The 27,587-nt window shown below is 44.8% G+C and overlaps 1 protein-coding gene across 1 annotated transcript in view; it reads left to right on the top strand.

Moving 5' to 3' along the window:
- unc5da (unc-5 netrin receptor Da) overlaps nt 1–27,587 on the top strand; it is a 141,662-nt gene that overhangs the window by 104,643 nt on the left and 9,432 nt on the right. The window contains exons 7-12 of the mRNA XM_072714488.1: nt 553–717; nt 1,334–1,366; nt 3,542–3,727; nt 10,922–11,272; nt 17,951–18,032; nt 25,248–25,419. Coding sequence (XP_072570589.1) covers nt 553–717; nt 1,334–1,366; nt 3,542–3,727; nt 10,922–11,272; nt 17,951–18,032; nt 25,248–25,419 — 989 coding nt within the window. The remainder of the gene's footprint in view (nt 1–552; nt 718–1,333; nt 1,367–3,541; nt 3,728–10,921; nt 11,273–17,950; nt 18,033–25,247; nt 25,420–27,587) is intronic.

The following is a 27,587-nucleotide window of genomic DNA, read 5'->3' on the forward strand; positions in this document are numbered from 1 at the left end:
TTTGCATTTAGATTAAGAGAAAAGGGACTTTAAAAGACATTGTCAACATGTAGACCAGATGGATCAAAACTATAATAGCACTTCCTTGAAACATTCATTGAATATCTTGGCCCTGTTCAAATTCAGTGGTCTTGTTCAGTATAACATCGTTGAACAAGTAAAATGAGAAAAAAATGCATTATTACTTTGGTAATAGAAGAAGAAGAAGAAGAAGAAGAATGCCTTCAAGAACGGGGAGTAACCTAATAATGGACTGGATGAATGACACACACCAGTACTTAGCAACTCTATCAAGTTCCATCCATCCATCCATCTTCTAACTGCTAATCCTGTTCAAGGTCACTGGGGGCTTGGAGCCCATGCCACAGGACACATGGCACCAGGCTGGGGTTAGGGTTAGGCCGGGGTATACCCTGGATGAGATGCCAGTACTTCATATATCTGAACAGAAAAAATGTAAACATAAATTAATTCTCTTTGGCCACTGCTCAGTGTGGATTTCAGAATGTGAGCAGCAGTAGCTGGTGTCCTCTTGCCTCTGGTGTGTTGCAGTGGATGGCGGCTGGGAGGAATGGCCCGAGTGGGCGACCTGCAGCTCCAAGTGCGAGAGGCAGCGCAGCAGACAGTGCACCTCCCCCACGCCCAAGCACGGCGGCAAGCTTTGTGAGGGAGTCGCCCTTCACATACAAAACTGCACAGGCGGCTTCTGCACGCAGGGTGAGTGCTTCTCCACCGTTAGCATCAGCATCCATCAGTGATGCTGCTGATGCCCTTATATCACATGCTTGAATGGCCGTTGGGAGGTAACTGCTGGGTAACCAAATCGAAGAGTACTGGCTCAAGTTCCCCACCAACCTGCACTGTTATTCGCTCATTACAAAACCCCTGAAAACTGCCCAGATGTACAGTATAAACAGGTAATATGTACGACTATAAGCAGGGGAACACCTGTGAAGTACCCTCAAAAGGGCTGGGCCCTGAGATATCCATGCCTCTAATGTTTCCCTGAGTATAAGCTTTGGATAGATTATATTACACAATAAATACATGAAAATAATTTAACAGTCCTCAGTTTGGTCATGCTGTGATTTTTCATGGTTCCTGCAAGGCATTATTATTTAATCCATTATTTAATAGTTTAATCTCTCTTACCGGAAGAAGGTGGAAAAAGACTGCTGACAGATGGACAATATAAGACAGATTACAGAATATCTCCAGGTGTATCACTCCACAATGTCATGCGGTAACTTTTCCAGCTGGTCTGACAACCAGAACAGAATATAAGTTCTCTCTTTCTCTCCCCCTCTCTCTCTTTCTCTACCCTTTCTTGCAGATCGAAAGCTGTTGCATGATGTGAAACCCCAGAGTGAGTGCTGCTGTATTGTACGAATTCGTCATGTTCCCCATATCACTTAACAAACAGCCCCTGTATTTAAATACCATACATCATTTAATTGGAAAATCCAGTTGCCCCTGATTGTATGCACCATGTTGTCCTTTAGTGAAAATTCAATCTGAATCCCTGACCAGCAAGGAACCACTGAGGTACACTGAGCAAGGTACCGCCCCCAAGCACTGCTCCCTGGGTGCTGAATTAGCTGCCCCCTGCTATGTCACAATGTCACATATGGGTTAAATGCAGAGGACACATTTCATTGTCATGCACTGTGTGCTGTGGTATGTCAACAATGACCACTGATCACCAAATTCTAAATTCTAAATTATATATCCTTGTTGTGCTACTCAACCCTAAGCACGCTGATGGTCCATAAGACACCACTCAACTACAACCCAGCTAAATGCTAAATGTTCCTTTCTATCATGGAAAGTTATTGTTTAAAATCATTCTGTTTATCCCAAGAAATTAATTCTTGTTTACAGTATTATTGTACTGCTTATCCTGTATGTATTTTGCTATTATTAACAATTAAAATGCTATACAGGGAGAAAGTTTATTTCCAGTGGGAAAAGGAAGGTTTTCAGCATCAGTGTTAAAAAGATAAAACATGCTTAGTAGTACTCACCTAGCTGAAGGAAAATGCAGGTGTCCTTGTAACCTCACACTTGCAGCTTTGAGGGTTTAAATCACACTCTGCTTTCCATGTTAATTTGCTCTCCCGGTGTTGTGTGGATTTACTCTTTGGCTAAAGTGCTGTCTCTAAATAGCTTCTTGTTCATGCCCTGCAATGGAAGCTCATCACGAGATAATGACAATGAATTGCCAGTGTATTTGACCAAGCTGCATCTTAGCTAAACCATGTAACCATTTTCACGCGTCCTGTAAGCTCAATTCAACATAAACATCTCAACACCAGAAGGCAAGTCCAGATTGCTAAGCTAAGTGTCCTATAGCAGTCTTTGACCAAAAAGAGGGTCATGCTTGAAGACTGTTTTTTTCCTTTGGGTGTGATGAGAATAACTGTGCAACAATCGGATGTGTTTTCTAGATGTAATAGAGTGTAATTATTGCATAGGAGGTAATTTAATTAATGGTGCTGTATTCCCTTGTGAAATTCAAGTGCTTTTTAATGCCTGGTCTTTACGGCTTACAAATGATTGTCAGGTGCAACATCAATTACAATCATTTTAGAGAGACTCCATTAGTTTAACATATTCCTATAATGAGTATGAGGCAGCAGCCTCAATTAGGAATTAAAAAAGAAAAAAAAAGATTGATGTAGTTGTAATAACTAGAAAACTAGAAAACTTAAGTCAGCAATGCACATGTATATTCTGTCATATTTGTACCAAACTGAAGAATGTGGAAAATTAAGTGCATTTTTACATTTCAACAGGAGGTGGATATATGATTTATTATACAAATTTCATATGCAGACCCTTAGGGAAAATATATGATAACGCTTTACATTAACTGCACCCATTACGCATTCTCAGAACATTCAGTGCACCTTCATAATGCATTTATAATGCATTCATAAGTATACCTTATCCTAACATACCTTTTAATATACATTAATGACAAGCATTATACGATTATAAAGTTATAAAGATAATGTTATTATCATATAATGTTTGTTATTAATGTATATTAAAACTGTTAAGATATGATTGGATGTTGTGGTATATTTACATGCTGCTTATGAGTGTTCTATAAATGCATTATGAAGGTGCAATGAATGTTCTATGAATGCATTGTAAAGGCATTATGAAGGTGCAGTTAATGTAAAGCCGTACCGTTTATTAATGTATATTAAAGCTGTTAAGGTATGTTAGCATGTCGATATAGTTACATGTTGCTTATGAATGTTTTACGAATGCATTATGAAGGTACACTGAATGTTCTACGAATGCGTTATAAAGGCATTATGAGGGTGCAGTTAATGTAAAGCCTTACCAGATATATTATATATAATTAGTATATGTAGGAATAACTTACTAAGACCTAGGGTTATGCATACATTTATATTATATTATAGAGTAAAAAAATAGAATATTATTACATAGAGAGTTTAGGGGCTTCACTCATATCAGACAGATTATGTCATATTGACCCCCCCCCCCCCACCTTACTTTGTTGTAGATAGGGAAGCCAGCAGCGATGTGGCCCTCTACTCCGGCTTGACGGCTGGGGTCATTGCTGTAACCATTCTTGTGATAAGCGTCATGCTCTACCGGAGGAACCACAGTGATTATGGGGTGGACGTCATTGACTCATCAACATTTACAGGGGGCTTCCAGTCATTTAACTTCAAGACCACCAGGCAAGGTAAGTAAAGGCATTGCTGGGTATAGCTGAATGAGTCGGAATGTTTCCAGGGTAAAATGGTGATACTGTTAGAATTATGTTTTTTTTCTCAGCACTTCAGTTATATTTAAATTATATTATTCAGAAATGTGACTCCTAATTCTGCATGCATACAATGCCTTTAAAAAACAAGCATTTCTAACAGGCAGCAATAATTTGAATGCCAGTGAAGGTCCTATTTTAAAAATGTAACATGCATGGTCTGAAGCGCACGGTGCAAGTTCTTTTAGGGCATTTCCAACCCATTTTTACTAGTTTAACGACAGAAAAACAGTCACAGCACCAGGCGATCCAAAAGGGTTGTACTAAGTACTAAGTTTCGGAATTAGTCATGGGGGGTGTGTTTGGGGCATAACATGCTATAAACCAATCAGAGTGTCATCTCCCATTCCCTTTAAAAGCCAGGTGCACTTGTACTGTGATGGATTGCTATTATAAGGGCGGAAATGTCAGATAGTGGAAAAGAACGCTTCTCTGCAGGGGTAACGGATCTGCTGGTGTGCAAAGTGAACACGGTAACAGCAGGACTCCACCAAAGCTCCCTAAGCTTTATAACTATTAATACCAATAATAATAATTACAGTAGTCTCTCCCTATCCTTGGGTGATACATTCCAAAATTTACTGTGGACAGCCAAAACTGTGGATAGTAGCGAGCAATCATGGACCCCATATATAGCGTGATTTGTGTGTACATACATATGGTAAAGATTAATTGATAAATTATTCACAGTAAGAAATTACCAAAATTAAACACAGTAATAATAAAGTATGTTGCACATAATTATACATTACTCTCTCAAATGAAAGGGATTCTGACATTTTAGCCTAATTCTCAAGACACAATATAGCAATGAATAAATACATATTGTGACGCTTGCCAGACCGATGCATAGGGGCAGTGACTGCACAAGACAAGAGGAGATGGTTTTGCGCAAAGTTGCTCTTTATATAGTCCTGAAAAAGATAGTAAGCAACAATATACAGAGGCACAGAATGGCTGAGAAACAGAGGGAAGTTACGCTAAGGACAGTAAGACACACACGCGGCGGGTAATTACACATCACTAGACCACACCAGGATTACACATACAGCACCGACCGGTCAGGGTACATGCGAAGTCGGGAGCACACACATTTGTGCTACGATCACACACGGCTACTTACAACAAGACGCATACAAGGGCTACACACACGCACTCCCAGCATGCTCAGTGCACTCATTGGGCTCCATTACTCTGAGCCTCTCACCGTCGCTACAGTATGTATCAAGGGATAATGGAGCAATGGAAATCATGTTTTTTATACCCCTCAAAGTATGAAGGAACAATGAAAGAACATAGGCTAATAGGCTACTGTTATAATATTTTTCATTGTAAAAGGTGTATCATGTACCTGTATATAACAGGTATAACAGAAAAATGTATTTATTTAAAAATATCTTACCCTATAGTGCAGGGGTGGGCAGTCTAATCCAGAAAGTGCTGTTGGGTATGGGTAGGGAATAAAAAACCCTCTGGGGGTCTAAGGTCGACTGGCTGCCCACCCCCCGCGGGCCTGCCAACATTATAGAAAAAGAATCTGTGGTCAAGGTCAAGCCAAAGTCCATCAATGAGTCAGTTCTCCACGCTGGCCTGTGTAGGGGGGCAGATTGAAGACAGAAGTCTGCAGCTCACAGTACATTGTCAGCTAATCCTGAAGTTCCATCAACTCTCAAAAATGCACCCAGGCAACCTTGTTTGAGTGATGTACTCGGAGTCAACTAGGTTTCATCATCTGAAAATTTGTAGGTACTTGTCCTCAGTTGTCTTGGAGGTTCAAAGGGTAACAAAAACATCCTTTTTACTCCTATAATTTAATTGACAATGCACTTTTCATGGCCTACATTTAAACCCGTAATTCACTTATTTAGTAAAGCATTGGTAGGTGATCCTATGCAAATTTGTAAAAAGTTATACACATTGTTCTAAATATTGTGTAGGTAAAAGCGTCCAGTTTTGTATTTCATGTCACTGTATATTCCGAAGCATTTCAGTTCTGTCGTTAAGTACAATATTAATGCTTATAAAATTACTCTTTAAAAATATACTGAATTATGTTTTGCACCCAGCGACTAATGGCATCTTCTGCATTGCATTAAATATTTTTTTCCTTTCAGGCACACACCTTACTGTCCCTGGGGGGGCACTCTGGAATTACAATGCACAAAATGGCTGTAGCTATAAATGTGAAAATAATGGAACAGTTAACATCCATTCTGTGCCTTTGTGCTTGGAGCCTGTTTTTATTTCAGCATGTTTTATTATTGCAGCAGTGTGTAGCAGGCTGCTTGGGTTACCGAAAGTAATGATAGCCTCGGTGGAAAGCTGGCCAGTCCCTCCTGGCTATGCTTCTAAAGCCTAAATCAAAAGGCTAAATCAAGCTCTTCTGTGCCCCACATCTCTTACTCTCAAAGCTCGAGGAGTCTGTGAAACCCTTGCGCTCTTACCCAAGCACTGGGAGGCAAGCCTTACACAGATATGGCCATTAAACTGAGAGTTCTTCCTGGGAAAAAAAAAACAACTTCAGATGCTGATGCTAAAATTTTCTATTTACAAAGGTTTCAAGAGTTTGGATTTTGTGATGTCAGGCGCGCATAACTAATGCACACACTCTCAAAAGGGTCGTTATGGAAATAGCTGGGCATCTGGTTTATAGGTGCTACTAGTATTGTGTTTTAAGAGTGTAATGCCAGATGAACAGTACAGGATATGCCCTGCTGGCTCTGCTTTGCACAAATGAGCTATTTTGAAAGTCTGTATTATAAAGTAGTCTTTTGTTTGCATCACAGACAAATTGTGCATTTACTTCAGAGTTCAACTTTTATTGAGCTACATTTTATTTCCTGCATCAACTGTTGGTGTGAAATGTAAGTCTGTCATAAGCCAAGTATTAGCTTCACAAAATTGATTATTGCTGAATTTGGGCACCAAACTCTTTTCTACGCTGCAAATCCAAGTTTAAGCTACATTACTTGCATTGCTTATTGAATAATACTAATTATAGTTTCCAAAGAATACAATGATTAGCATCCATTGATTAGCAACCATTGTTGCTGCTGTGGTTTGGGCAAGCTGGTATTCTAACAAAATATGCTTGGGATATTGAATTCTGACTTCTTAAGTTCTTTTTCTGTAAGGTAACAGTATGGATAAGAAACATCTGCTGAATGATTTTTTAGATTGTCGATTGTGGCAAGTATAATTATGAATGATTATTTAATTCCTTAGATTTAAAAATTAATCATCCGTGAATCATTTTTTAACCGCATGATTAACTCTAATTATGTGAATATGAACTTATGACTGGATGGTGAACCGCATTTGTATGAGTGGAGCAGAAGATGCATGATGAGTATTGTTGAGATGCACCAATGAGCAAAATAAAGATACATAAACACAAACATTGTAAATTTGCAAAAAGTACACTAAAATTCCTATTCATAAGTTCCTCTGTAATTTCTGTGACATTTTAGCCCATTTAGACTAATCAAAGCTCATTATGTAAGACTTTAGAATAAAACTCAGAGTGTATGGTGCTTGAAAAAGCACTGCACGACTCTTCTATACGTTCTCTGCAAACTTGGTGGGGGGATCGGTATTCTGTAGCTGAACACATTTACATGACTCCATAATGACATTTTACCTTCATATTAGCTTAAGCGTGGTCAGGCATTGTTTAAAATGTTTCTACATGCAAGTGCTCGATTGGTCTGAATTTTGGCAATGGGCAATCTCTGCAGAGCCCAGTGCACTGTCCCCCGGGTCACATATTTGGACATTGTTGCTTACACAGAAAACTCTGTTAAATTGTCTGTTTCATTATGATAATAAACTAGCTGGTAGTGAGATGCCATTGAGAACATTTGCTCATTCTGCTGGACTCTAAGTATATGAGGGAGTAACCCAATTCATAACTGCAGTAACCCAATTCAGGGTACTGGTCTATCTGGAACCTTTCTCCAGAGACTGAGGAGATGCCATCCTCAGAAGCCAGATCATGCTGTGGGTCTCCTGCTGAAGGTCACAGCTCCCCCTGTAAGTTAGGGTATTATGATGCTATTGGGCAGGACTGCGGCCCAGTGCATAAGTACTTAAACTGGCTGCTTAGGGCCCAGCACCCCCAACCCCCCATCTGATCAGCCTCTCAGAATAGGAAGGATGACAAATGACAATTAGGTCAATCAAATTTTGCTTAGGGCCCTGAGAAGGGCTGGGCCGGTGATGCTGGGAATATCTTTCAATCAATTCTGTATATATTGGACTATGCATGTGAGCGGTTTTGTGTTTTATTTTAGGGGTTTATAAGACATGAAAGTTTATGCAGTGTAATACGGAAATTTCAGCTTGGAGTGTAGAGCTATGCAGAAAACATATTCTTACACACATACATGCTTTTTTGGCAAATAAAAGGTCCCAGTATATAAGAAATTTAAGTGAGTTTGATAACTCAGTGGATGGTAGACTTGTGTATCCCCCCTGCATTCAGAAGCTGTTTTACACACCTAAATATTCTAAATTGTTAACCTACATCACACTAAATTGTGATTTATTTCAATAATTTATTATTCTTTATAGTATCATTACAAGTAAAGTACAGAATGTACTGTACATCTGTACTAAAATAACAATGTAGACAATTATTCTTTGCACATACTTTTTTTTTTAATTTAATAAAGGTGAAGTTTCATAAGACCTTTATATTTTTACATTTTGCTCCTTGTTCTTTACCTTGCTGCTCTGAGTCATATTAAAATTCTCTGCATGGCCAAATCTCCTCCCAATTCTTTCTAATAAATTTCTAGCCTGCTGCTGTATCCCAATGGTCGACTGGTTTGGAGCGATTAAGCCTAATTACTGGCATTTCTGAAGGCAGTCTGTGCATTTTAAGGTCTGTGATCTGCAGCCTCTACATCTGTCAGGTTTTATTTTAGTCATAGCAAGTCTGCATGTTTGTGTGCTAAAGTGGATTAGGTCTTTGAGCGCATACGTACATGCATAGGGCTTCCCGGTGAAAACAGCGCTACAATCAATCTAATTCTAGCCAGTCACTCAAGAGATACCATTTAAAATCTACACGTACAGTACAGGCAGTCCCCCAGGTATGAATGAGATGCGCTTCCTCAGTCTGTCTTTAAGTCGAATTTGTATGTAATGCAAAACAGGCACAAACAGTTCTTGTTTAGCATCAGTTAGTCAAATATTTGTCTTAGTATGTATATTTTACCTTAATATGCATATAAAACACTTAGGAAACACAAATACACTAAAACATCTTTATAATAATAATAATATAGTACCTAATGATAAAACTAAAAATAATGATACAGTAATAATAAATTAACCGCATACAGTACTGTACTGTAATTTGAGCCGACGAACCACTGAAGCCGTACAATGTTTTCACAAGCGTCACAAAGTAATGCGTGTGTTCATTATTACGAGCCATTGTATATAACTCAAATTTTTTATATAATAGGCTGTATGGCACTCTGTTCAGAAGTTCCTCTCCAATAATTTTTGTATATTGCTAATTTTTAGTTGTATGGCAATTTCCCAGATAATTCATCAGTTCCTGGGTGAATTTATGTGATCATGATGATAAATGAAAAAATATGCAAAAATATCAAATAAAAAGTGAGGCCTTGTCATGGTATTGATTCTGGCCTAATTACAGGGCATCCAGCTCAGAAAAACATCATTGCAGGGCTGCTTTGGTATCCGTTAGCATCACCTGTCACCTGTTGTGTGAGAAATCGATAAGATTGTGTCTGATCTATGCATCTGTAATAGGCTAAGGTGAATTTTTCATCTTCCTTCCGAAACTGCTGTTGGAAGATGGATGGATGGAGGCTTTTTGTACTATGACATGCACTTACTCATTGAGGGCATTTATTAATATTATGACAGGAATCATCTTGATTGGATATTGTGACATGACTTATTTTAACCTTACAAATCCAGAAATACATTTTTTGAGCTCCAGAAGTAAAATGTCCAACTCTGGGTGAATATATTATAAAAATATAGTTTGTATTATCAACCTTAAAAACATCATGGTCCGGCTTAAATTTATTACTCAACCGACAACTGTCTGATGAATAACTCAAATGAAATTTTAAATAAAGCAGTGAAGACAGATTACATCACACATTACTAGCGCAATAATATTTATAACCTAGTTAACTTGCAAATAATGTTTTTCTTTTTCAGTGCGTTATAAGGTAATCATTACATTTCTTGGGTTTAATCATGTGGCACCAGTCTATGTGCAAAATCATATTTTTCTAACTGATTTCTTCCTCAACACAGGTCTAAAATATAACTGGGGATAGTCCCTTGATCTATAATGAGAGTTTTATGTCATAATGTCATAACTTCCACCATACCGGCAGAACAGACTTTTAAAAACGGGGCTCTCAGTCATGCTAATAAACAATTTCCTTTCAAATAAAACAAGCAGAGACCTCCCACTGCCTCTCCTGACGAGCCGACACTTGTACAGACAGACTTTAAGGCTCCAGCAGTCTCTTGTGAGCCACGTCCTTGGTCTGGTGTTGGAGCCTCAGCAGGCAGGCGCAGTGTGAGCCTCCAGTACAGGATGTCAGAGCTGACACCCTGCTAGGCAGTGCCGGGAACATGTTGCACAGTTCATTTGAGCCCTGGCAGGAGCTGAGCAGCTCAGCTCTTTATTTACATGAGGATTTTTGAGTCTGTCTGCCATGGCGATTACAGGATAGGACACCTTGTCTTTGTGGGGCTGATTTTTAATTTTTTTTTTTTACTGAAAAGTGAAATGACATCAAGGACGCAGACATTTTTCTAAATCAAGGACAATATGTCATTGTTATAGCATGTTGTGATTCATATACCATCACTCACTGCATGCACTGTTCCTTTTGCTTTTTTATTTCATGTTCTTTGTCTGAATAATTGCACAAAACTGGTGCTTATTCTCTCAAGCTGAGTTGCCAATCAGAACTACTGCTTGTCAGATGTATTGCTTATAAAGGTTATGTCAATTTCACTCAGCTGTTTTGTTTCTCTTATGTTTCCTGTGTATTTTAATGTTCTCAGACTTTTCTAAGTGTTTCATTGTGTCTCCTTTCCCTCCCCAAGGAAACCCGCTTCTAATGAACTCTGCCACGCACCCGGAGCTCACAGTAGAACGTACCTACAGTAGCCCCATGTGCTTCCAGGATGCCATGGACAAGGAGTCCTCCCTCTTTGACCCTTTGACAGACATGAAGGTCAAAGTTCAGAGCTCCTTCATGGTGTCTCGGGGGGTGACTGATTGTGTGGAGTACCATGTCAAAGGCTACCCTGACACCTTTCCACGAGGGCTGAACACGGACTACAGAATGATGGAAAGCTATAATAAAACTCTGGTTACCCCTATTCGCAATACACAGTTGAAGATTACTGGTGTATTTGGACATTTGGGTGGACGGCTGGTGGTGCCTAATTCAGGTAAGCTCTTTGAAAACATGTACCACCGCTTTTGCATTCTTGTTCGCAATAATTGCACCTGTCAAAATTCTTATGTAATTCAGCCAGTGGTGTACAGCTATTTTTGCTTAGACTGCAGTATCAACATCTTGATCTTGACTAGTAGTTCCACAGTGTCCTGATATAATTGACATTGTTCCCCAAAGGCCGAATAGTGTTCTGGCGGCATTGCATAGGTGTCTCCAAGCGTTCTCCCAGCCACCAGCAGCCCAGCTATTATCGAGGCATCCCACTACTCACATCTGCACTACCAGTCATGTATGCAGCTATGTCACACTTTGGGTGTGGAGAAAGCAATGTGTTGTGGGAGTATCGAAATGCACCTTTTCATCTGAGGTCTCCAGGTGGCTGTCAGTGTTTTCATGGCAGCCAAAGCTACTAGGGATTTAGAAACTAAACATATAAGTAAAAAAGAATTATAGTGGTAGTACAGAAGCCTTATTTCATAGACGGAGGGTCAAGTTTAATGATCCAGTATAGTATACAGGCAGTCCCCGGGTTAAAACTGTCTGACTTATGGACAACTCGTACTTACAAACGGACTGCCATAAAGCCTAGTCTATTAAAAATTTGAGTTATATACAGTGGTACCTCGGTTCTCTAACTCACTAGAACTCGAATTTCTTGAAAGTCGAACAAACCAGTTTGACCTAGAACTCGATCTGAATATCAGAAGTCGAACCGTGAACGCTGACCTAATATAAATTGTACACGCCAGGAAATGAGTCATACTACAATGCAATTCTTACTTGAATGCCTTCTTCGCAGACTGGACGATTAACCAAATAAAGCAGCGCAACATTACAGTAACTAACAATAAATAAACCACTAACTTACATGTACTATTAGAGCATTTATGTCATTTATTTAAACTTTATTTTAACAGGTAAATTAACTGAAAACCAGTTCTCACTGCTTTACGTGATATTCGGGAGAAATAGCAGATTACGCATCGGAACTGCCTGGGATACAAACGTCATGCGTGTAACTAAACTCTTCAGCCAATAAGGGCAAAGGTGTGTCGTCACGGAGGCAGTTCCAATTTGTGCAGCTGGGTGAGAGGTCGCAATGCATCTAACTGTAATGCATTGCGTCAGGATCAGAATGCGTTGCTGTAAGCAAGTCAAACGCACCCAATGACCGGACTGGGGAAACAAACTGAAACGCAGACTTAATACAGAGGACTAATGACAACAACCAGAAACAGCTGATCACATGGGGATCCCACACGAGGTTAACGAGGGGGCGTGGGACACGGAAGGAGCGGACGCTCGGGGCAGGACAGGAGTAATGTTGGGATAAGATCTTTATCGTTTTGGAAGTCATTAAGAAAAAAATGCTCTTCTTGTTTTATCCTGTTCATTTTGTGTTTAAATGCAAAAAAAAAAAAAAAAAAAAGCATATTTAGGTGTAATTTTAGGGGGCTTTTCCATTATTTCTTATGGGAAAAATTCGATCAGAACTTTTTAGGATTTTTAGGATTCGATCCGGAGTCTGGAACGGATTAAGTTCGAGAACCGAGGTACCACTGTACAATGGTTCATAAGGACACACACTACTATGCGACCCTCATGGAAACTTAATGCAGCTTTAGCTGATTGTCGACTCAAGGTACAGTACAATATCATATGTAGTTACTTTATTATTATTATTATTATTAATATTATTATTATTATTGTTGTTGTTATTATTATTATTATTAGAGTGGATCTCATTCATAACCTGGGCGTTGCCTGTACATACATGCTTAATCGACTAAATCGTTTTCATATAAACATGATACAGAATGGAAGGAAGGAACTCTCTTGAAGTTCTCTCATCAAAGGGAGACACTTTGTCAAACAAAGCTGCACTCATACAGCTCTTTATTCTGAGGGATGAATCGCACGCAGAATTGTGACAGTATTTGTAAGGAGCTTAGGTCACAGCAGGAGAACCTGTCATGGCTGTAAATCTACCCCTGGTTCCAGTGCATCTGCATTCTCTAAGCGGAACAGCCATGTGGCCTCCTGTGTGGGGGTGTGGCTGTGAGGCGGCTTCCTGTGTGGGGGTGTGGCTGTGAGGCGGCTTCCTGTGTGGGGGTGTGGCTGTTAAGCGGCTTCCTGTGTGGAGGTTTGGCTGTGAGGCGACTTCCTGTGTGGGGGTGTGGCTGAGGCGGCTTCCTGTGTGGGGGTGTGGCTGTGAGGCGGCTTCCTGTGTGGGGGTGTGGCTGTGAGGCGGCTTCCTGTGTGGGGGTGTGACTGTGAGGCGGCTTCCTGTGTGGGGGTGTGGCTGCGAGGCGGCTTCCTGTGTGGGGGTGTGATTGCGAGGTGGCTTCCTGTGTGGGGGTGTGGCTGTGAGGCGGCCTCCTGTGTGGGGGTGTGGCTGTGAGGCGGCTTCCTGTGTGGGGGTGTGGCTGCGAGGCGGCTTCCTGTGTGGGGGTGTGGCTGGGAGGCGGCTTCCTGTGTGGGGGTGTGGCTGCGAGGCGGCTTCCTGTGTGGGGGTGTGGCTGGGAGGCGGCTTCCTGTGTGGGGGTGTGGCTGTGAGGGGGCTTCCTGTGTGGGGGTGTGGCTGCGAGGCGGCTTCCTGTGTGGGGGTGTGGCTGTGAGGCGGCCTCCTGTGTGGGGGTGTGGCTGTGAGGCGGCTTCCTGTGTAGGGGTGTGGCTGTGAGGCGGCCTCCTGTGTGGGGGTGTGGCTGTGAGGCGGCTTCCTGTGTGGAGGTGTGGCTGTGAGGCGGCTTCCTGTGTGGGGGTGTGGCTGTGAGGCGGCCTCCTGTGTGGGGGTGTGGCTGTGAGGCGGCCTCCTGTGTGGGGGTGTGGCTGTGAGGCGGCCTCCTGTGTGGGGGTGTGGCTGTGAGGCGGCCTCCTGTGTGGGGGTGTGGCTGTGAGGCGGCTTCCTGTGTGGGGGTGTGGCTGGGAGGCGGCTTCCTGTGTGGGGGTGTGGCTGTGAGGCGGCTTCCTGTGTGGGGGTGTGGCTGGGAGGCGGCTTCCTGTGTGGGGGTGTGGCTGGGAGGCGGCTTCCTGTGTGGGGGTGTGGCTGGGAGGCGGCTTCCTGTGTGGGGGTGTGGCTGCGAGGCGGCTTCCTGTGTGGGGGTGTGGCTGCGAGGGGGCTTCCTGTGTGGGGGTGTGGCTGTGAGGCGGCTTCCTGTGTGGGGGTGTGACTGCGAGGCGGCTTCCTGTGTGGGGGTGTGGCTGCGAGGCGGCTTCCTGTGTGGGGGTGTGGCTGCGAGGCGGCTTCCTGTGTGGGGGTGTGGCTGCGAGGCGGCCTCCTGTGTGGGGGTGTGGCTGTGAGGCGGCTTCCTGTGTGGAGGTGTGGCTGTGAGGCGGCTTCCTGTGTGGGGGTGTGGCTGTGAGGCGGCTTCCTGTGTGGGGGTGTGGCTGTGAGGCGGCCTCCTGTGTGGGGGTGTGGCTGTGAGGCGGCTTCCTGTGTGGGGGTGTGATTGTGAGGTGGCTTCCTGTGTGGGGGTGTGGCTGTGAGGCGGCCTCCTGTGTGGGGGTGTGGCTGTGAGGCGGCTTCCTGTGTGGGGGTGTGGCTGTGAGGCGGCTTCCTGTGTGGGGGTGTGGCTGGGAGGCGGCCTCCTGTGTGGGGGTGTGGCTGTGAGGGGGCTTCCTGTGTGGGGGTGTGGCTGTGAGGCGGCCTCCTGTGTGGGGGTGTGGCTGTGAGGCGGCCTCCTGTGTGGGGGTGTGGCTGTGAGGCGGCTTCCTGTGTGGGGGTGTGGCTGTGAGGCGGCCTCCTGTGTGGGGGTGTGGCTGTGAGGCGGCTTCCTGTGTGGAGGTGTGGCTGTGAGGCGGCTTCCTGTGTGGGGGTGTGGCTGTGAGGCGGCCTCCTGTGTGGGGGTGTGGCTGTGAGGCGGCCTCCTGTGTGGGGGTGTGGCTGTGAGGCGGCTTCCTGTGTGGGGGTGTGGCTGTGAGGCGGCCTCCTGTGTGGGGGTGTGGCTGTGAGGCGGCCTCCTGTGTGGGGGTGTGGCTGTGAGGCGGCTTCCTGTGTGGGGGTGTGGCTGTGAGGCGGCCTCCTGTGTGGGGGTGTGGCTGTGAGGCGGCTTCCTGTGTGGGGGTGTGGCTGTGAGGCGGCCTCCTGTGTGGGGGTGTGGCTGTGAGGCGGCCTCCTGTGTGGGGGTGTGGCTGTGAGGCGGCTTCCTGTGTGGGGGTGTGGCTGTGAGGCGGCCTCCTGTGTGGGGGTGTGGCTGTGAGGCGGCTTCCTGTGTGGGGGTGTGGCTGTGAGGCGGCCTCCTGTGTGGGGGTGAGGCGGCCTCCTGTGTGGGGGTGTGGCTGTGAGGCGGCCTCCTGTGTGGGGGTGTGGCTGTGAGGCGGCTTCCTGTGTGGGGGTGTGGCTGGGAGGCGGCTTCCTGTGTGGGGGTGTGGCTGTGAGGCGGCTTCCTGTGTGGGGGTGTGGCTGTGAGGCGGCCTCCTGTGTGGGGGTGTGGCTGTGAGGCGGCCTCCTGTGTGGGGGTGTGGCTGTGAGGCGGCTTCCTGTGTGGGGGTGTGGCTGGGAGGCGGCTTCCTGTGTGGGGGTGTGGCTGTGAGGCGGCTTCCTGTGTGGGGGTGTGGCTGGGAGGCGGCTTCCTGTGTGGGGGTGTGGCTGTGAGGCGGCTTCCTGTGTGGGGTTGTGGCTGGGAGGCGGCTTCCTGTGTGGGGGTGTGGCTGCGAGGGGGCTTCCTGTGTGGGGGTGTGGCTGCGAGGCGGCTTCCTGTGTGGGGGTGTGACTGCGAGGCGGCTTCCTGTGTGGGGGTGTGGCTGCGAGGCGGCTTCCTGTGTGGGGGTGTGGCTGCGAGGCGGCTTCCTGTGTGGGGGTGTGGCTGTGAGGCGGCCTCCTGTGTGGGGGTGTGGCTGTGAGGCGGCTTCTCTCCCTCCCAGGAAGGCCAGGGGGGCATTAGGGTTTGCATAAGTTTTTCCTTGTGTGATTCCTATGGGGTGACACAGGCAGCAGGCTTCACTGACTAATACTATTGCCTCCCAGCTCCAGGGTTGGGGGTTCGAAAGCTGTGCGCACTGTGTGTAGGCAGTTTGCATGCCCCCCCTAGTGTAATGCAGCCCTTCTCACCGCAGTCCAGTGACATCTTTCAGTCGCCATAGGATGTGTGTGTGTGTGTGGAGGGGGATTCGCGTCCTGCCCAGGCTGGACGCTGGCCCCCTGTATTGCTGCCCTGCCTGGAATAGGCTCTGGCCTGCCCCTTCTGTCTCTGGCTTTCTGGGTCTTTGTGTGGCCTGGGTTAGGCTCCGGCCTGCCCCCCTCGTCCCTGAGCTGCCTGGCATTGGCTCCGGCCTGCCCCCCATGTCCCTGTATGGTCTGGGTTAGGCTCCAGCCTGCCCCCATGTCTCTGCGCTGCCTGGCATTGGCTCCGGCCTGCCCCCCATATCCCTGTGCTCCTTTTATTTCCGCTACCTGTCCCAGCTCTCAGTTATCGCTGTACCATGACACAAACAGATGCAGTGAACCCATTCCTTTTCATGTTTGAGGCTTTTATGCTGTTATTCAGTTTGCTTTTCCCCAGTTTCATCCTGGAGTCCCTTATCTTCATTCCCTACATGGTTTTTATAGCCATACATTTGCATCATCACAATATGTTCATTGGAATTACACGATCTAAAGTGTAATGGTGTGTGGGTGCATCGTACTGCTTCCTGTCCATGTCCACTGCATTTATTTTGGCATGCTGACCCTCTAGATAAGGTGGACTGAGGTATTCTGTGCTTGGCGTTTAAAAGGCAAACATTATGCCAGTTTAGACGGGACGGCAGGTGTAGAGGTTATCAGTATTCTGACTAGCAGACCTCTGTAGGGTTTTGCATGTGACAGGTTTGGAAGGTGTCTTCTTGAACCTTGTGACGGATCAGAAGCTGTAATGCAATGAGACGCTGGCCTCTCGGGCCTTACAAAGAGCTCCGACTGCTTTGACTGAGCTGCTGAAGTTAACTTTTTTTTTTTTTGTGCACGTGCGGGAGGCTAAGGGATCAGGAATCCTCAAGTCAGCCACAAACTGCCTTCTGGTGACCCTCACGCCTGATGGCACCTAGGCACGTTCAGGCTTGTCAGCATTTCCCAGACAGGACCTCACAGAAGAGAAAGCAATTACTTGTGTCAGCTGAAACACACACATATTTGACCATTTCTAATGGCACTTCCAGCTTTCCTGAGTGCGGAATGGTACCCCGGAGAGCGCTTGTTCACGGGCCATCATCGTTAGTGCTGCAGCAATGATTCTCTGCCCCATGGCATAGGAGGCACTTTGATATGGCGGGTGCACAGCTTAATAATTTAAATAGAAAGAACAAATTATTGGGGGATGAATGGATCCAAATTAGCAGTTGGGGGGGGAGGGGTTATGTCTCCCATCCCTCCAGTTTCTATGCCTCTGTCTGTACCTCTAGGATTTCTTTTATCTCCAAGTAATAAGGAAACAAACAAATAAATAAACCCTTTGAGTAAATGCTTAGTCAGTAGAGAAACATGTTTAAAATATTTTCTGTCCCCTCTGTATGTCACACCACGTGTGTGTGTGTGTGTGTGTCTTTGCATCTGTGTGTGTGTCTTTGCGTTTGTGTGTGTCTTGTGTCTGTCTTTGCGACTGTGTGTGTCTGTGTCTGTCTTTATGTCTGCAAATGAATACTTATAAACAATATTTGAGCTTTTATCCCAGATTTTACTCTTGTATTTTCATAGGAGTTAGTGTTCTAGTGCCACACGGAGCCGTGGCTGAGGACCGCGTGTGGGAGATGTACGTCGCTGTCAGCGAAGAGTGCAGGTAAGTCCCTTCAGGAGTCATCAGAGGCTCTCATCTCTTTTCAATACATATAATTAAAAGCATTGTTATAATTACAACCTGGTAATCTGGACCGATTTTCTAGAAGCAGTAAGAACAATCTCACTTTTTATTACTGATATTTTTGGGGACTGGAAAAATATCGTGCTTGCAAAAAAATGTTTTTTGTTTTGAGCAGATGCTGACTTTTTTAACATCACTGTTTTGCACATTTATCATTATGAAAAGTTTGCATATTATTCACAAAAAACATAAAACATTGAAATTACATGAAATAAGACTTTTTTGCTTTATTGTTATATTGAAACTAACTCCATTATTGTGTGTTATTTAATTAAAACAATTTTTGATTTTGATATAATAAGTATACTTTTAATTGCACACAGTACGTGACTTCAATTAAATGGTTGTATTTTGTATTTTGTTAATGTTTCGAAGTATTAAGCATTGGTTTTATTATAAGAAATCCTCAAACCCTCAAGGGTTTTAAATATGTAGTTAAAAATTCAGATATAGCATTTAATCTCATCTATATGCAAGGCTTTAGATTGGTTCCCTATGATAAACATTTGATGAAAGCCTCATAAAAAAAGAATAACACATCATTACAATATGCTAAATGTAATCAATTAAGCGGGTGGAAATGTAATTAGGATTTTGTATTGCAATTCATTTCCTGCCAAGTCAGCCACTGTCAGTTCTAGATAATGGGAATGGGGCCGACTTAGGAATAAACGGCCATGCCAGAAACTCAAACAAAAGCTCGCAGACCTCAAACTCCACCTAATTCTTCAACTTTCAAGACGTTGTCGAGGTGTGTGTGGATGTAGCATTCTGCATGGGCGTGCTGTAGAGCCAAACAAATGGAGTATTCCTGCAATGGCCCAATCTCACTCAGCCTGCACATTCGGACAGCTGCTTGGCCCCGATAAGCCTAATGCTGTTTACTCCCTGCTTCAATCTGAAGGGCTCCTACTGCGATGAAGCAGAGAGCTGTCAGTCAGTGTCTGCCTTTGATGACTGCAGCCTGTCCACAGAGAATTAAATTTTCTCTTCTTCCTTGACCAAGAACTCTGAAAGGGAGCGGCTTCTTCCTCCGCGAAACTGGGATGGATTAGGTAGCCTAAATGCCATGTTTGAAGTGCTTTCCACCCACATGGGCAGCAGCCATCTTGTGCTGTTTATTCTCATACTTAGAGGCTAAAGCTAAGCATTACTCAGTCTGGATAGCATTTCTTAGGCAGCGGGAAGGATATCCAGCTTGCTGCTGGACATTCACTGGGCCTGTTGAACATTTGAATGCAAAAAAAAATAAATAAATAAAAATGAAATACTAGTAGGGGAGACATCATACAGAAGATGATCTTGTATTGTCAGGGACAGAGTAAGCTGCTGAACAATCAGGATCAGTCTGTAATGCCACAGTACAGTAGTAATACATGCAGATTACATTATCTGATATTTTAATCCCATTGGTTTAATCCCCATGCTTTGGTAACACCATGACAGAGTAAGTAGTGTGAAGGGTGGATGAAACCCTGGTATAAAGGGGATGGAGACCCACAGGAGAGCCCACACAAAAAGCTTCAGCAAAAAGGACACCATTGTGGCAGGATGCATGACGTATGCAAGCACTGGACACATCCACAGGTGACAGCTCAGAGACCTGCCACCAATGTGTGGGCAAGGGATTGGGGAAGACTGCAGGGTTCAGTGAGGGCGTCCCAGCGCAACGGGGGTGTCTGTGGATATGCATCCCAGTGAGGGCGTCCCAGCATGACAGGGGTGTCCGTGGATGTGGTTTACAGTGAGGGCGTCTTAGCATGGCAGTGGTGTCTGTGGATGCGGTTTCCAGTGAGGGCGTTTTAGCATGGCAGTGGTGTCTGTGGATGTGGTTTCCAGTGAGGGTGTCCCAGCATGGCAGGGGTGTCTGTGGATGTGGTTTCCAGTGAGGGCGTCCCAGTGTGGCAGGGATGTCTGTGGATGTGGTTTCCAGTGAGGTCGTCCTAGCATGGCAGGGGTGTCTGTGGATGTGGTTTCCAGCGGGGGAGTCCCAACGCGACAGGGGTGTCTGTGGATGCAGTTTCCAGTGAGGGTGTCCCAGCGTGGCAGGGGTGTCTGTGGATGTGGTTTCCAGTGAGGGCGTCCCAGTGTGGCAGGGGTATCTGTGGATGTGGTTTCCAGTGAGGTCGTCCCAGCGTGGCAGGGGTGTCTGTGGATGTAGTTTCCAGTGAGGGGTCCCCGCCTCTCCCCAGCTTCTCGTGGATGTTTAAGAGTGGAGGGTTGGGTCTCTGGTCCACAAAGCTGCTGCTGACAGACGGCTGCTGCCCCTGGTCATGCAGCTCATACAGGGTTGCTAGGTGACAGGTGACTGGGATTGAAAAGAAAATAAGCAGAAGTTCCAGGAACCTGTCATGGCACCATGTGTAACTGCTGAGCAAATTAACCACCTATAAATATTTATTTTTAAACAAGTTGATGAAATTCATCTTTTTAGTTTTTTCTGGTTTTCATTCAGAATTTTTTTCATTTATTCAGTTCAGTGGTGTATGGGCGACTCAGTCCTCTCTGACCTATCTATGCAACCTAGCAGCTGAATAATGTTTTTAAATGGATTCCCCAGTGTGAAATTATACACTGAGGCTGCTACGTCATGCAGGTTTCCCAGGAGACCCTGCCAATGGCTTTCAGCAGGGGAATACTGAACACCTACTGAACACCTACATGAGTATCTCTCCCCTCAAATTTACCTTGGCAGAGCACTCAGATTTCCCATTGTTCTAATATGAAATTGTCTTCATTTAATATTTCCTATTTAAATTAAGATTATGTATGCTGTGCTAATTCTTATGCATTTCAAAAACATCTAGTAGCTTTAGTATAACATTTAGTTAAGTGCTTTACCCCTTTCTCTTCCATTATGATGGCCTCTGTTGTTGTTGCAAAAAGTAATTTAACTTCCATTATATATGGATGTTTTCCTTTGAATTTTGTAAGGTAACCTGGACAAAGGGGTATGGATTTTAATGGGCTAATGGAGTTTGGGTATAAGGTGCAATTAGGATGACCACCTAATCCATGTCAGGGGGGATACTATAAGCTTCTCCAGGCTTTACAAACTGCTTTAAAACTGAAAGGCTCCTATGCTTGGTGAATTAGTTCAGTTCATCTTTGACTGCTTTGTTTCCTTGGTTGAAAGTCTCATCCAGCTATTTCACATTAACATTAATGACATGTATGATTATAGGAGACTGACCAATCAGCACACAGAAGGAACTTGCTGCTTAAGTGAAATCCAGGTTTTAATTGAAATGGTTGAATTGACAAACCCTGTCGCACCTCAACTCGTCCCCCCTAACATGGATTAGATGGTCCCTTGGTGCAGTTGCCTTTGTTGTACTTCTTGATTGAAGTAGTGTAGCTCTAAGCTGTTAGAATGCAGTGACTTTAGCTCTTTTTCTCCAGGTCGTAGCACATCCCCAGGCTGGATTTAGGTTGTGTCACCAATGGGCTCAAATCTGTGTCTCAGCCTCTGGTTTTACTTTACAGCCATAGGACTGCTCGTCATACGCTGGATCATACTGTTCTTCACGTCTGTGTAGCTTTTCGGAAGGAGCAGGTATTTCATTAGAACCTGAGTGGGCATCTTAATCACATGACCGCACACATGTGTGTTCATGTTACTCAGAGAGCTGTGTGTTGCTCAGCGGGCAAGTCTCTGTGCCTGTGATTGGAAGGTTGCCGGTTCGAGCCTGGCCTTGGCAGAACTGTCACGTCTGAATTTCACCTGCTTCATTTGGTCCTGAAGTGCTTATTTGTGAAACCTCACTTACAGCAAATGAATACTTATAAACTTATACCAGGATAAGTCAGTGCACGTCTGTGACTATTAACCCCAGCTGCCTGGGCACCACTGGAGGGGGCTGCCCTTTGCTGCCAGGCTTGCTCTCATCTACTCATCTGTGTGCCAGGGAGAGCAAGATGGGGTAGGCATGAAGAGAATTTAGTGTCATAAATAGTCTCTGTACAATGCAGGTAAGCATGTAGAACCAAATGAGCAGTTTTTGGCAGTCTTCTGAAGTAGGCTGTAAAGATGTGTTAATAAAAAGAGATAAAAAGCCAAATAACTGAGAGTAAAGTAAAAGGGGCCAGTGTGCAGCTCGGTGGGTTAGGGTTACGACTGTGTCCATGTCCTGTAGGCTGTAAGTTCGAATCCTACGTCTGGCAGAATCATCTTTAACACTGTTGGGTCCTTGAGCAGGAGCCTTAACCCCAGCTTTTCCAGGGGTGCTGACTGACACTGTGCTCTGATCCCAAAACCTTGTATCACCTATATATGCTCTCCATGTGAGACCTATATGACATGACAATTACCCAACTACTAGTCTGGAATAAATAAAATGCATTTATCTATGTCGAGAACACAGGGTCAAACAGTCCCAGGAGCAATTGGGGCTGAGGGCCTAATGGTGACATCTCTCTGCCAACCAGTGCCCGTCCAATCACAGACACAGTACCCTAGCCCACTGACAAGTCACACGCTACCTCTAGTACCTCTGTTTTATGTTAATTGTTTGTGTTCCTCCAGCATAACTAAGGCTTTTTGCATTACAGTTTGTTTAAACATGTGTTTGGACACATTTGGGACTAGGTTAATAAACTAATAAAAATCATTAATTTAATATTAACCTGTAGAAGACTGGCATAAGTCTGCAACAATGGCAGTCATGGTACTGTCCTGAATTTCAACTGCTTGATGTGGTCTGGAAGTTCTTCTTTGTAAGACTACACTTGCAACAATTAAATTATTATGAAGTCATACCTGGATAGCTCAGTGCTCACTTAATTGACATTTGCCAGCACATGGGAGGGATCTAAAGCCGTTCTAAAGTCTTTCACAGCCCTTTTGCAGGAAAGGTCTGTCCTAGGGGGTCATTTAGCTACTTATTTGTGGCAGCCTATTTGCATTGAAATGCAATCCTGTTTAAAAGTGTGGCTCCTAATAGTTTGGGAAATAAGCTTTCAGGGTGAAGCCTCTCGCTGCAGTTGGTGATTTTTGTTCTGATCTTCTTCTACATTTACAGATAGCTGCTTCTACTGTATATTTTATTTGGTTTGGGAAATGTTGTTTTCTGGAACCATTTCAACTGGAATATACTATATTATATTGCACCAGTGGGGCGCATGTCCCAGAATGCCCCGCGTGTAATTGTAAATAGCCCTTGTTGTGTTATTATTGTTAATATTAATGACTGATGTCAGAAGTGGGATCCCAGAAGTGATCACCATCATCCAACAAGCTTGCTCCAGCTTGGCGGACCTCGAGGTGGAAGAGAAGTGATGGCACCCCAGAAGAGACGCGAAGCTCGTCTGCTGGTGCTGCGGGATAGAAGGACACTGGGCTCGCCACTGCCCAGAAGCTGGCACCAGAGTCTCCGGTAGATGAGCAGGGGATGCCGGGGAAAGAGAGGCAACCTCCGCTCCATCCAGGATGCACCAGGCCCACGTCCTGAAGCCGCTCCTGCCTGCCCACCAAAACCTCAGTGGAGATGACCATCAAGACCAGGAGCAGCTGCGGGAGTCCGCGGAGCAAGAGCGGCAGGACTTGGAGTGGTCCACGGCAAGCTGGCCAGCTGGAAGCAGGAGTGCAACTGCCAGGTGTGCCTGGTTGAGCAGAGGCGGCATTACGGGGCTACAAGAGGCGGAGGTTGCGCTGCGTGGCTGAGAGGAGGCATGCCATGCTTTGGAGGCCAAGTTAGTCCAAGAATGCAGTGAGCTGGCGGCCTGACCAGAGCAGGAGCGGCTGTGCAGGGCTGCCTGACCCTGCAAGCAGGAGGCCTCGTCGCAGAACCAGCCTACCCCACAACACCCGGGCCCTCCTAAGTGGGGTAGGAAGAAGGGCCGGGGCCAGAAGGGGGCTGCACTGCCGGAAGTCTCCAGCAGCCCCTTGCGCTGGCTGTCACCGGAGAAGGGAGCCTGGCTGTGGGAGTCACAGGGGGTGGACCCCCTGGAAGCTGTGCTAGGTCCCCTAAAGGTGTGGAAGAAGAAGAGTCGGTGCCGGGGGGGATCTGACATGCCAGCACTGGCCAGCAGGTAGCTACACCAGTGCTCAGGGAGCGACTTCCCCTGTCATCAGAGGCGACCAGCGGACCTCTGGGACAGAGGTGGGGACTGGGGGTGGTGGTCGCCGGGACAGTCGACCTCTGAGGAGGGGGCTGTGTAGCACCGGCAGGGTGCATGTCCCAGCATACCCCGCTTGCAATTGTAAATAGCCCTTGTTGTGTTGTTGTTGTTAATGTTAATGGTTACATTTCCCTATTGTCGCCCATGTTTTGTGTGAACCCTGTCCGATCCTCGCGTGGATTTAGCTTGCGTCAATCTCCCACCGTGGGTGCATCTTACAGTGCAGTGTCCGACAACCTTGTGTTTCCTGTGTCTAATTGGTTCGGTGCTCGTTGGGTGCCACATGTAGTCCTTTTAAGGACTGCGAATAAAGAGTGAGTTCTCCCTGGCAAGTACATCTCTGTGTCTTTACTCCCGCAATGCCTTGGTCCGCCCAACGCCTCAATATTATTACTTATTGCCTGTGTTGGTGTCCATTTTAATGTTACATTCAATATTAGTTCTACTGTTGTTCTGATATATTTACTCATATCAACTTTTAAAAGCACTGAATTATGTTTTTTTATATTTTACACATTTTACTGTGTGGCAAAATGGTTCAGTGGTTATGCTTGCTGCCTCACACGTCTGCTCAGTGTCAGTGGAGTTTGTACATTCTCCCCCTGAAATACTTTCCTCGGGGTACTCAGCTTTTATTCTGGAGATGCCGTCAGGTTAATGGAAATCTCTCAATGTCCGGTATGGTATGACTGGGCATGGGAGTGTATGAACAGGTGCCCATGCAATTGTCTGACATTCCATACAGGTTGTACCCCACTTCTGTGTTATGTAGGTAGTTATTACTTTTAATCTTTAAAAAAATTCTATACTGTGATACATAATTTATTTAAACTTAATAATATTCAAATGTGCAAATTTATTTTTGAATACAAAATGCACTTGACCAGTCTGAAATCATTCCAATTTTTATACAGAGAATAATAATGATTTCCTGTTATTTAACATAAGATAAGATAAGATGAGATTATTTTAGATAAACATTGTGCCATTTAAATCTTGCTGTCTGCATCTCAGTCCACAGGTGGATGAAGGCTTTGAAATACTGCTTGGCCCTGAAGTCACATATGGTCCAGCTGGCATTGACCTCTGCTGCCCTGTTGTCTTGACGATAACCCATTGTGCCCAGGCCAGTCTAGAAGATTGGAGTATCAGACTCAAAAGAAAAACTCAAGAGAATAAGTGGGAGGTAAGATTGCCTGCAAGGCAATGTTAATTGACTTAAGTCTGAACTGCAGCGTGATCAAACTTTTTTGGAGGGAGATTCAATTTGGTAATAAAAGCATTGGAATATGACACAAATGCATCTATCTTTGATATCAGAGGTCAAAGTTTCATTCCTTTGTTGTTTGCTTGCTCAGTCCTTTATGCCATTCGACCTCTGAATAAACACAAATTAGGACGGATCCTTGGGGAGAATGTCAGCCATTTTGGTTCATTGAAAGGAAATTGATCTATTGCTGGGAGTTCAGTGAAATGCCTGAAATGTTTGGGAAATATAGGTGGATGGAAGAAGGCCCAGTTAGCAGGAGGCTGGCCAGTACAGATCACCAGGAAACTTTAGTGGGGCCTGATGGCAGCTGAGGCGCCCGTGGTATAAGAGAGGGCTGTCTTCATCGGGACGGGGAGCTGGCAAGGGGTCAAAGCCAACACGGTCAGACAGAGGCAGCTAAGTCCACAGCTCCTGACTTATTACTTAATGTGAAGGACTTTCCATTTCCCAGCATAACAACATTTCTTTTTCTCACACACACTAACCAATAGAATCAGATTTACACAAAGCGTTCATTTTGTACAACTAGGAACCAGAGAATGCAAACAAACGCCCAGGAAACAAATGTGGACATTTTACACATGGAGTAATTTAATACCCAGTGCAGTGGAATCTGGTGAAATCTGGTGAAATCTGGTGAAATCTTATGAAATCTAAATAAGAAGAAAAAAAAAATCAAGAAGAACTAAACCTGGCACACAAACTCACCTGTTATGTAAGCCACCAATTATATCTGCATTTCTGGAGAAGCCCCACAGAAGTAATTTTTTTCATAGATATTTAACATCTGGACAGCTCTTTAGAAGTGTTATATAAAACAGAAATCTATCCTGTCTTCTGGGGGATGAAACCAAGCAAAGCCGTCCATATTCTTTAGCTTACACTTTACTGGCTGTGTTGTGTAACCTTTCAGTTTATGTAAGACGGTCTTCCATCCAAGACAGGCTATGAAATGCATGGAAAATAGTAAGCAAGCACAGAAGGCAATATTCCATAAAAATGCATTTCAGTATGGCCTTGTTGTTTGACTTGTGCCATTTATATTTATATTATTATGCATTTTTGTAACTATTTCAATTGCACAACCAGAGGCGTAATTTGTATAAGTCAATTTACGGTACAGCTTTTGAATGCACCTGAAATATTCTATTTTATTTATATCCTATTTTATTTAGATCGCTTTGTAGCATTAACTGATGGTAAATATTAAGAAAAACCCAAATGAATGGGTGCATGTAAACTATGCCAGGAAGAAGAATGACATTAAAGGATACAACAGCCCATGTTCACTTGAACAATAGTTCATGTGATGTGTGCTTCCGGTGACTAGGAGCCCTTGTCTGTGTACAGAAGGGCTCTGGTTCGAATCCCATCACAAGCAGGGCAGAAATATAATTGCTGGCCTTTGATTAAGCCCCTTACGCCAAAAAGCTGCTCCAGGGATGCTGAAAAAAATCGCTGGTCCTGCGCTCTGACTCAAAGCGTCACTCTCAAGTATAGGTGGGTGTGTCTCATCTAAGAGCATGACTGGTTATGTGAAAAATATGCTTGTAAAAGTGGCAAATAAGGTATCATTAGTACCTTATCACATTTCTTCACTGACGGGAAGTCAGCTACAGTCAGAGGCTTGATAGGCAGTCTGAGTACTGCAGGGCTGGAGTTGATAAAACCAGGCTATTTACAAACAAACATTCTTTATTTCCCATTTGCATAAGTACAGGTACATTGGAATGCTTCTCTCTGTTGACTCCATTTTGCTCTTCATAGCTTGGGGGGTGGGGGTGTCATAGTACCAGGTCAGCTAACATGCAGCACCACTGGGGCTGGGGGCTAAGGGCCTCGCTCAAGGGCCCGCCAACACGAGACTGTTCTGCTGAGGTCAGGGCTCGACCCAGCGATCTTCTGATGACAGGCACAGAGACTTGGCCCACTGAGCCACTCAAATCGTCCTTTTGATCAGCAGCGTCTTTAACTTAAAATCCTCATAAAGTCATACTGTGATTCTATGGTGTGCACTTTTACCAATCATTTGTCCTTTCCTTGTAGTTGCACACCATTGTTACATACCTTCGACCCTATTATTC

The sequence above is a fragment of the Paramormyrops kingsleyae genome, chromosome 7, assembly GCF_048594095.1.
Source record: "Paramormyrops kingsleyae isolate MSU_618 chromosome 7, PKINGS_0.4, whole genome shotgun sequence".
Classification (NCBI taxonomy): Eukaryota; Metazoa; Chordata; class Actinopteri; order Osteoglossiformes; family Mormyridae; genus Paramormyrops; species Paramormyrops kingsleyae.